The sequence below is a fragment of the Xenopus laevis genome, chromosome 1S (genome assembly GCF_017654675.1).
Source record: "Xenopus laevis strain J_2021 chromosome 1S, Xenopus_laevis_v10.1, whole genome shotgun sequence".
Classification (NCBI taxonomy): Eukaryota; Metazoa; Chordata; class Amphibia; order Anura; family Pipidae; genus Xenopus; species Xenopus laevis.
Window position 1 is genome coordinate 191,685,406 of NC_054372.1, and position 11,714 is coordinate 191,697,119.

General features: G+C 39.7%; 1 protein-coding gene across 2 annotated transcripts in view; it reads left to right on the forward strand.

Moving 5' to 3' along the window:
• Nucleotides 1-8,614, forward strand: part of mbd2.S (methyl-CpG binding domain protein 2 S homeolog) — a 59,466-nt gene extending 50,852 nt beyond the window's left edge. Inside the window, exons 6-7 of one of the 2 annotated variants that reach the window (XM_018234748.2) lie at nucleotides 4,423-4,561; nucleotides 8,061-8,614. In XM_018234748.2, the coding sequence (XP_018090237.1) occupies nucleotides 4,423-4,549 (127 nt within the window). In that variant the 3' untranslated portion in view covers nucleotides 4,550-4,561; nucleotides 8,061-8,614. 2 annotated transcript variants of the gene reach the window in all.
• The last annotated feature ends 3,100 nt before the right edge of the window (nucleotides 8,615-11,714 follow it).

Consider the following 11,714-nt stretch of genomic DNA (forward strand, 5'->3'; position numbering starts at 1 on the left):
TCGCCTGGTCTGAGGTGGCGAAGGAAGTCTAGCGTGAAAGGTAGCGTTCAGTACACTACACGCGTTAGTGAATTTGCGTAGTTACATCCGTAGCGAAAATTCGCCTGGCGTAATTTGCGAAGTAACGAAAATGCCTAACGCTAGCGAATTGACGCTAGCGTTCGGCGCTTCGGCGCTTAGTGAATTTGCCCCAATGTGTTTATACAAGTAAATCACAGGTAATGAGAAAAGAGTTGAGGAGCAGGTCAGTAGAGGAGCTTGATTACAATGTAATTCTCCTACCGCACACCTGTAGTTCACCACTCCTGCAAGCTGGTGGTGCGTTCCTTCCGTTGACCCGGCCGGGTCCCTTAGCAACCAATGTGTAAAAGAAAACGGATCCGCACACACACCGATAAGTGCAGTCGGGGATTATCCCCTTTTATTCAGCCACCAAACATCAACGTTTCGGGGGGGAACACCCACCCTTCATCAGGATCTGATGATGAAGGGTGGGTGTTTCCCCCCCGAAACGTTGATGTTTGGTGGCTGAATAAAGGGGGATAATCCCCGACTGCACTAATCAGTGTGTGTGCGGATCCGTTTTCTTTTACACATCAGTAGAGGAGCGTAGCAAGCGGTTGGGTGAGTATCTAGAGATGAGATCAGAGATGTAGGGTGGGGCAAAGTTATGAATGTGCTTTGAATGTCAGGGTCATTCATTGGAATTTTACTCTGAAATGTAGCGGAAGCCAGTGCAGGGATTGACAGAATGGCGAGGCAGAGGAGGAGCGGTTGCTGAGGTGTATGAGCCTCGCAGCAGTGTTCATTATGGACTGGAGAGGTGACAGTCTCTGGTGGGGAAGGCCAATTAAAAGAGAGTTACAGTAGTCTAGACGTGATGTGACGAGAGAGTGAAAAAGAATTTTGCTGGCATCTTGGGTGATAAATGATGGTATTTTGGATATGTGCCTTAGGTGGAAGTGACATGATTTAATAAGTGACTGGATATGAGGAGTGAGGGACAGGGCAGCTTCTAGGATAACCCCAAGGCACCTGGGGAGATGGGGTGATAGTGGAATTGTTAGCTATGATGGATACTTCCGGGATGTTAATGGTGTTAGTTGGAGGGAAGAGAACCATTTCCGTTTTAGAGAGGTTTAATTTAAGGTAGTGTTGTGACATCCAAATAATTGCACTTGGGGCTTCGGCCTTTTGTAATAAATTTTGACACAGGGGAACCCTGGAGTTACTCCCACCTCCAAAGCTGATGACACCCCCTTATGGACACAGTGATGTTGGAATTATTGGAACTAGCTGCATTGTGAGACAACTATAGGGTACCCCTCGCCCGCCGTAACTCTGGGCTGGCCGGGCCCACGAGGGCAGAGACCCGCCTGTTTTTTTCCTATATACTACACTATTAGATCTGCTCATTTGGTGAGGTTGCCAAATGAGCGGATCTTAACCCGATGTGCCCGATCGGATTACTATCCTGCAAATGGGCGCCGTCAGGTCGCAGGACCGTATTCACTAGCCGATGTGGTCCTGGATAGAATGAAAAAATCAAACTTGCCCGATCGATATCTGGACGATTTTTGGCCTGATATCGATCGGGGGGACCCGTCGGAAGCCCCCACATGGGCAGATAAGATGCTGAATCTGTCTAAAGGACCCATATCGGCAGATTTAATCTGCCCGTGTCTGGCCACCTTTACTTTAGGTTGAACAGTAATGAAATCCTGGAGATGTAGTGTAATAAAATCTTGCTTTTTGTAGACTAGTGCTATAGCCAAGTTCAGAGGTTCTACAAGAATCCAAATCTTAACTAAACTGGGGACTCGGATAGATATAAAGATACACAACCACAGATAAAGACTCGGCACACAGATTCAGAAGAGATTTGTAGTTATACATCCAGAAATATACCAGTATCTCTCAAATATCCACAACTGATGCCTCAAGTTTCCCCAGGGGCAGCTTCTCTACCCCCAGTGCTCTGCTCCTTCACCTTGTTATAGACAGACCTAAATCAAATGGACAAAGGCTAAATCATTTGGGCAACGGAACACAAGCACATGTATATCTTTATATTTACTTAAAAAAACAAACATTATATTGAAACATTGCTGAGGTTTTTTGAGGCTTATGAATAACTTTTAGACCTGCTGACTGCATAGCAAACGGCTCACATTATTATACATAAGTAATATACATACAGACACATGGGCTGCAACACTCACTTGAACTCATTGAACGATTATCTGAAGCTCCCTGGAGTTCCCTCCTCCTCAATCCTGCTGCTTTGGGACGGTACAGATGCTTAGGTTGCAGGTTTATTGTTCTTGCTAGGATTTTTTCAAGGTGGATACCTTATATTCAGTTTTGTAAACCACCCTGCAAGTTTGGGAAGGTTAAGCCTCCCCAAGCCTTCATTATAATATGCCCATGCTGACCCCTCAATTGCAGGGGGGCCCGGGGAACAGGGGGGCCTGGACTATGGGTTTGATTCCTCTATAGCTAATTAAAAAAAAAATCCTCCCCAGCCGCTCTGTTACCTGCGCCGAGGAAGGGGGGATGCAATTCAGGCGGGAGTGGGCGGAGTTAGGGTGTGGTGTGGACAGGACAGAGGCGGGATGTGGGAGGGCAGAAGCAGGATGGAAGTGGGTGGGAGGATGGGAATTGGAGTGCGCCTGGCCCCTCTGAAGATTTTTTTTACAAGGGGGCCTGGCACACTCTAGTTATGCCACTGATATGGGGCCACATCAATAAATAGCTGAATGATCTCCAAATATCTATGGGCAGGTTTCAAAAACACCACTGGGTGGGGAAAGCAGCAGCCATTTATTGGATCAGCCCAAATTGACCCAGAATTTAGGTGCATCTTAATGTGTATGGCCTCCTTTAAGAGTGGCAACCTTTGTAATCACTTGCAGTATTTCTCCCTGCAGCATGTGGGACCATTATTTTGTACTCAGACCCAAAATGAGGGCATCTGTACACATAGTCCCATTACTCTTTCTGACCACTTAATATAAAATGCATTTACTAATTTCTGGCAGTTAATTTTATACAAGCTACCGGCTGGGGGAAATAATTCCCACGTAATTGCTAGTGAATTCCCCTTCTCCGAAGGTTTCCTTCCACTTCACTTCCACTCCTGCAGCTTCACGTTGTATCTGGTACCTGCCGTTCAATATCCCTTCCTTACCGACTTGATCACCCACAGTGAGGATTGCAGCAGTTTATGGAACATCATGCTCATTAGTATTTCAAATAACCTGGTCATTTTATCAATACATTCATGGACCTTCGCCAGCGCAACAAATCTTGCCGGAAAGGTGCCATTTTCTCCCTATTCTGGGCTCCAGGAATGCTGAATGAGTTGTGGACAGACATTCGAGTAGTTATTTGCAGACTCAGAGGTGAAAGAAAGCTGAGAGCAACATGTATCATGTGCAAGGCTACACTAAATAAGGCTATTGGTCTTTGAAACAGAAGGTTGTTTGCTATGGGCCTCCCTTCCTTTGGGCTAGAGCCTCCTACTTTAGCACTGATACACTGATATTTAGCAGGTTTTCTTGGACAGTTGTCCTGATGCTAAAGGAGAAGGAAAGGTTAAAATTAAGTAAGCTTTATCAGAAAGGTCTATATAAATTAGGGATGCTCCGAATCCGGGATTCAGTTGGGGATTCGGCCTTTTTCAGCAGGATTCAAATTCTGCCGAATCCTTCTGCTCCTCCGACCCGAATCCGGATCTTAATTGGCATATGCAAATTTGGGGTGGAGAAGGGAATCGCGTGACTTTTTATCACAAAACAAGAAAGGAAAAAATGTTTTCCCCTTCCCACCCCTAATTTGCATATGCAAATTAGGATTCGGATTCAGTTCGGTATTCGGCTGAATTTTTTTTAACAAAGGATTCGGGGTTTCGGCCGAATCCAAAATAGTGGATTCGGTGCATCCCTAATATAAATACACCAGTAAACCCTAATGCTGCTCTGAGTCCTCTGTCAAAAGAAACTCTGCATTTCTTTCCTTCTACTGTGTACTCATGGGCTTCTGTATCAGACTTCAAGTGTTCAGCTTAAACCTTCAGGGCTTGGGCTTGAGCATGCTCAGTTTGTTCCTCTCTCCCTCCCTCCTCCCCTCCCTGCTGTAATTTGAGCCCATAGCTATGAATGAGCAGGGACAGACTCAAGCAGGACGTGATGTCACACCAAGCTAATATGGCAGCTGCTATCCTAAACAAACAGAGAGAGTTTCTAGAGCTGGTTACTCAGGTATGGTAAAGCATTCTGCAGAATAAATATAGTTATAGTTTGCACTATTGTGGCTAATCTATTGCCAATACTCCGCCTCAGTAGCTTTCCTTTTTTTTAAGGAATCATTTGGTTTGTTTGCAGAAATGGTATGTTTGACAGAGATCTGTTTTACCCATAGGAAACAGGAAGACAAGGTGCAGAATGTCCGAAGAAGATTAGAAGAAGCCCTAATGGCTGATATCCTAGCACGAGATTCGGAAGCCTCTCAGAACTCAGACATTTATATGGACAGCAGGGATGATTAACAGTCTCATCAGGTAACGCCAGTGCTCTGTGTGCTTTTACCTTGGAAACCGGTAGCCTACCCCCTGTGGTTCTCTTTTTGTACAACAGGCTCATTCTCCAACACAAGTACGAATGCAAAATGCAGGGTGCGCAGATGCAAGGGAGCCCTGCAATGAACATTGCACAGAGGCTACAATGTTGTTGTAATGGCCACCATTCCCAAAGAGAATATCTAAAGATAAGATTTTGCATATTGGTTTCAAAAGTAATGGTTCTATTGGGGACAATCACGGCACCAAAAGTAATATCATTCACATGCACATTGACTAGGGACAAATCAAGCATGAACAATTTATGAGCAGTTGATGGAAATATGGATAAAAAACCATGGTGCTTTGTGTTTGTTCTTTGCACTTAGCACTTGTATCAATAAGTTGTGCTTTAATGTGCTGGGATTTCTTCAGAAACAGCTTGAGAGCCACAGGTTGAAGATCACTGAAAAAAAAATGAACTGCTGTCATTTTCTTTAAATAATATTCAATGTGCCCTTGTACCTTAAAAGTGTATTGCCCTTTCGTAGATGTAAGCATCATTCTAGCTTTCACCAACTGCATTTCTTCCAGAAGTTTAGCGTGCAAGCCTAGACTTGGGGTTAGAGCTTTAAAGGGATACTGTCTATGGACAACATTTTTTCAAAAAGCATCGGTTAATTGTGCTGCATTTTTCAAAAAGAGCAACAGATTTTTTTTACATTTCGTTTTTAAATCATGGGGCTAGAGATATTTTCAGTTTCCTAGGTGCCCCTAGTCATGTGACTTGTGCTCTGATAAATTTCAGTCACTCTTTACTGGCCTTGGATGGGGCCGAAACATCAATTTGTAGCTCAGAAAATAAACTTTTTTGAGAGTGCCGGTATATATATATATATATATATATATATATATATATATATATATATATATATATAGATATAGATATAGATATAGATATAGATGGAAAGCACCTCTTCTCCAAAAAAGCTACCTAGTAGCTGCCCCTGTGCCGGAATAAAATTCATACACAACTCGACGTTTCGTTCCCCAAAAGGTAGAGAGAGATTTCTCTGAAACTGCTACAGGATACTGAGTTGGGACTGTTTGTGTAATAAGGAAACACTGTATATTATAATTGCAATAATCAGGTATTATTTGTGGCATTTACGTTGTAAGAAATCAACAGGCCAAGATGTAGATTCTTTTGAATATACTGCCAATGCGATGTTAAGGGAAAGCTTTGTAATTAAGGCAAAGGATCTTAAAAATTTAAATTTAAAATTAAAAATAAAAATTTAATAAAGAAAATTCTCTTAATTGAATAAGAAGATACCCTTAACACTGATATATCCCTCCGGTAGAGAAAGAGGTCTGATTAGATCAGTACAACTTAGTAACAACAGAGAAGGAAAAAAAATAACCCCTCTTCTATCCGATAATCCTATGGTCCATTTCTAATAATCAATTTCAAATCAATCAATCAACTTGCTTAATAAATATAAATGAACGTGAATTCACCTTAACCATGTTATTATGTGATCTTAAAAGAATAATAGTGAATATATTAATTCTTTAAAAATTCATTGTTTAATTACAGAATTTGTGACTTTTAAATTAGAGTGCTAATTCATTGAATTTTTTCAAAAAAATTCGGCTTGAAAAAGCCTTGCTTGTGAAACGCGCATTGGCGAACTGTGCTATTTAAACTTTTAAACTTTTTTTTTTTTAAATATTAGCCTAATGCTCTCTTTATTTAACTATTAGAATTGGTCAAGGGGGGAGGTTGTTTTGTGGAATTTGGCACTCAAACCCCATTCTCTTCTCTCCTCTTTCTAATGTATCCCGCACTGGGATTTGTGGTTTTGTGAGGTCTAGATAGTTCTTACAACAGATTGGGCTAGCATAAAAATCAAGACCACAGTCCAGGGTTTCCTGCCTTTCTTTGCTTTGTGATGTCCCAGGGATAGTTAATACAATAGGTAGAAAGATTTGGGACAACTCCACCTCTTTGTATATCAATTTTCTTACTTTTATATCGAGTTGCTGGGTAATTTATTTATCCTTAATTAATTTGGTTACAAATTAACTCTTATTTACGCATAAGTCCTAAGGTGGACTAATGCACTTGCACTTTATAAGTAATTTTGTAGATTTTTAACACTTATCCACTTTAGGTAGTGGATCAATTGCAATTGAATTAATTGTTAATAAATGGTAGGCTTATAATACATTTAAATAAATTAAAGGGGACCCGTCACCCAAAAAAATTATTAAAAATCATATTTTATCACATTAGTCAAGCAAAATGAACTTAAATTACACTATATCAATTATTTGAATCTTGTTTCCATCAGTCTGGGACTCATAATGATAGCAAGCAGGCAGGAGCCATTTTGTGGACACTGTTATTAAGACAAGCTTTGTATCATCTCAATCTTGTTTGTGCACCAGAATAGGGGACCTGATGTCCATCCCCATGCCCTGGCTACACAATTTAATGGTTAAGAGAACGGGGGAATGTGGAAAGAGCTGTGACATCTGGGAAGTGCTGAATGGAAAGTGAAAGTAATTGTCTGCCCCACCTCTATGCCCATGGCATAGAGGAGGGGCAGACAATATTTGATTGACAGCTGAGATTTTTAAATGAGATTACAACAGCTATGAATGCTTTAAGAAAAAATTGAAATTGGATTTCATGTTTAATTTGAAAAGGACTTTTATTATACAGATTTTTGTGTCTGGGTGACAGGTCCACTTTAAGTCTGCCTTTTTTTTAAAAAAATCAATGAATTAGCACTCTAATTTAAAAGTAAATTCTCTAACACAAGATAATAGCTGCCTGGTAGATCTAAGAACAGCATTCAATAGTAAAATCCAGATCCGAAGTAGGAGAAACAACAGCCTGCCAGAAAGCAGTTCCATCCAAAAAGTGCTGGCTCTTTCTGAAAGCACATGACCAGGCAAAATGACCTGAGATGCACCTACACGCCAATATTACAACTAAAAAAATACACTTCATACACTACATCATTAAAATCGTGACAGAATCCCCTTAAGGTGGTCATTTTCATATGATATTCGGTGCGTGTATGGTGGGAGACAAGCCAACCGATATCGGCAGAAGACTTGGATATTGGTTGGATTGGCCGGAAAACTTTGATCGGGAGCCTTTGAAGGCACCAGAACATCGGCCATTGTAAGTGGTGAACTTCAGATACAGGTAGAATTCTATTGTTTCTATATGTTTATCTGACAATTCAGCTTTACACATTTGTATTGAAACAAATGATCTTTCTTGGAACATCTTTTCCAGGAAAGATCGTTAACGGATCGTCATTTTTTGTTTGGCATTAGCCTTATAATTAAGCTTTATGGAAGCAGTTGCAACACATATAGTGGTCCCTGAGTTTTTATCTGTGGCTTCAATCAGTGCTGTTATTTGACTTTTATTAACTGTTTTACTTGATTTGCTATTGACACGTCTTTATGTTACACGCAGGTGCCTCAGCTGTTAAGAACAGCGACACGTCTCCTATGCAAAGAGAGAGACATCCCTCGGCCTTTCTGAGAAGCAATTCCATTTTGTCTTAAAGCAACACGCCAATGCCTTCCTGGGATACCATGTATGTTGTACATAGCTATACTATTATGACTGTGGAAATCTTTATTTTGTGTCCAAAATGTCCACAATTTTTAAATATAAAGCAATATTATTGTAAAAAGAAGACTACGTTTTAGATATCAGAGCACAGTCAGCTGGTATTCTAAAGCCAATATTTTATTTGTGTACTTAGCAGAGATAGCTGTGCAGTTCTATAGAGATTATCATCTTGTGTCATATACGTTTTTATAGCTCACTTGAGAAGATTCCGTTGACTGTTTAGGACACTGTCCAACTGAAACCCAGTGGACCGTACACGGGACTATTATGGTCCCCACACTTCACAAGGGCCTTTATAGACTGCTCTGTACGACTTTCATGGACCCGTTATAATGAATACAGCACACTGGGAAGGGACAAGTTGGGCAGCACTGGTTTGGACAGTCTCTACATACAACAGTAAGGGGCAGATTTATCAAGGGTCAAATTGAAAATTCAAATTTTTGAATTTTTTTATGGTCAAAACTGTAACATTTGTCTAGGGTTTATTCAAATTATATTCAAGTTTTTAAAAAAATTTGAATTTGATTTTCAAAATGTATCATACTCTGGCCCTTTATGGCCAGAGCATGACCCTTTTTGGGTTGGTTCCATTCATCCGAGTTTAAAAAATTTAATTTTTTTAATAAGTTTCCAATTTTGAATTCATGGCAGTTTAGGGGAATTTTTTAAAGGAGAAGGAAAGCTACAGAGGCATTTTATTGCCAATAGATTAGCTGCAACAGTGCAATCTAGAATGCTATATTTATTCTGTAGAATGTATTACCATACCTGAGTAAAAAGCTCTAGAAACTCTCTTTTTGTTTAGGTTAGGAGCTGCAGTATTAACATGGTGTTACATCACTTCCTGCCTGAGTCTCTCCCTGCTCTGGGCTCAGATTACAGCAAAGAAGGGAGGGGTGGGGGAAGAGGAGCAAACTGAGCATGCTCTTGCCCAGGGCAATGAGGTTTAAGCTGAAGGCAGGAAGTCTGATACAGAAGCCCATGTGTACACAAAAGAAGGAAAGAAATGTGATGTTTCTTTTGACAGAGGGCTCAGATCAGCATTACTTTGGGGGTTTACTGGTATATTTAGATGGACCTTTCTGATAAGGCTTACTTAGTTTTAACCTTTCCTTCTCCTTTAAAACTCATATGAATTCGACCTTTGATAAATGTGCCTCTAAAAGTAAAAGCCATTTCATACTAGGAGTTGTAGCCCACCAATGCCTGGGTGACTGTAGACTGCACAAGCCTTGATATATCTGCAAGCTAAACTTTGTGATATTTTTAACAACGATTTTGGTACACGTTTTGTAGCACTTGCAAGTCTTTGTACAAGAGATGATGCCTTTATTTTGTGTCTTGGTGCACTTTATTATGTACCGTTTTGAAGAATAAGAATCAGGTGCAATCATGGAACATGTAATGCAACACACGGTAGGATAGGAAGAAAAAAAATGTTTTTTTAAATAAATACTCAGATTTATACTCCATCTCTCATAATATTATAAGGTATATAAAATATTCTGCTCGCCAGGAAAGTTTTATGTTTTTTTTTTTTTTTTTAAATTATCGAACCAAAACCGGCTGATACTGGTGAATGTAATGGAAAATAAAACTAATTAAAACCACTTTCTGTGTGTTGTGTGTACTTTACTTTTTTTTAAATTATCTTTGCCAAAACAGTTTAAATTCCTCAAATATAAATAGCACTGGGTAAGCAGAGTATTCCCAGTCCATTAACCCTTTGACTACAGTTATAGGACCTGTTATCCAGAATGCTCGCGACCTGGGGTTTTCCGGATAACGGATCTTTCCGTAATTTGGATCTTCATACATTAAGAAAATCATGTAAATATATGGGGCAGCTTTATTAAAGGTTGAATTGAAAATAAGGAATCAATGGTTTATGGTCAAAACTTTCAAATTCGACTAGGGAGTTATTAAAAATAGATTTCGAGTTTTTTAAAATATTCAAATTTGATTTTCACGATTTATCATACTCTGGCCCTTTAAGAATTCAAATTCAACTATTCGCCACCTCAAACCTGCCGAATTGCTGTTTGAATCAATGGGAGAGGTGCAGGGATCAATTTGGAGTTGGATATGACATCATCCGACACAAATTTCCAGTGCAAATGCGTCTGACTCACACTAAACCGCCTGTACAATTTACATGTGTTTTAATGTGTGACCCACAACTGTGTCAGGTGCATCACCCCCTTGTTACTGCAACAACAACAATAAATAGAAGAGTCCTCAGCACTCAACCCATTATCAATATATTTAAGACATTGAGACATTTTGTGCATACTGCTACTGAAAAATGCCTTACCCTTTAAACAAAACAGGGATTGTTTGTCCATATATTGCAATATATTTAAAGGAAAACTATACCCCCCAAACAATGTAGGTCTCTATTAAAAGATACTGAGTAAAACAGCTCATGTGTAAAACCCTGCTTCATGTAAATGAACCATTATCATAATAATATACCTTTTTAGTAGTATGTGCCATTGGGTAATCCTAAATAGAAAATTGCCATTTTAAAAAATAAGGGCCGCCCCCTGAGATCGTACGATTCACTGTGCACACAAACAAACCACATGTAAGGTCACATGAGCCAATTAACAGACAGAGTTCTGCCTTTTGCTTCCTCACTTCTTCCTGTTACAGTTAGAGTTGTAGTATTTCTGGTCAGGTGATCTCTGAGGCAGCACAGATAGAGTCACGAAATGGTGGTTCAAGGCAAGAGATGTAAAAGGGCAATATTTATGTAAATATATATTCCAGTTTGGTAAGATTCTTTAATATGTCATTCAATTTGATATAAACTATCAGTTGCTTAAGTATTCATTTTGGGGGTATAGTTTTCCTTTAAGCTGAACAACTACGTCAAAGTAGCTCCCACCCTTCCCAGCTATAGTCAGGTGATCCCACTGGTGTCTAATAAAAGGGCAGCCAAGTTTGGGAGTTTTACTTTGAAAGCAGCAAGTAAGTTGCAGGTAAAACTTAGTCCCTGTGTAAAATGTATAATGAAGCAATTGAATTCTTAATGAATCAGATGAAAATTAAGCGTAGGACTGGCCAGATATGGGATGACTTTGACGTAGTTGGCCAGCTTAAATATATTGCAATATATGGACAAACAATCCCTGTTTTGTTTAAAGGGTAAGGCATTTTTCAGTAGCAGCATGCACAAAATGTCTCTGTCTTAAATATATTGATAATGGGTTGAGTGCAGAGGACTCTTGTATTTGTCTATATGTATTTTGTGGTCACACCCTCATTGCACCCCCGCCTAATGGTTTTAGATATTAGTGGTGAGCACAACTTTCCCTTGTTTGTTTTATACATATATAAATAGCCTATGAGCTACAATATGGCTGTCTTTCCTGTATTTTCTCACTGCTATTTACCATCATGCACAATATATGAACACCTTCTGCTTAAAGGGAGACTTTTCTATTTATAAAAACCCCTGTGTTTTAACTTACGGCTAATGTTTGT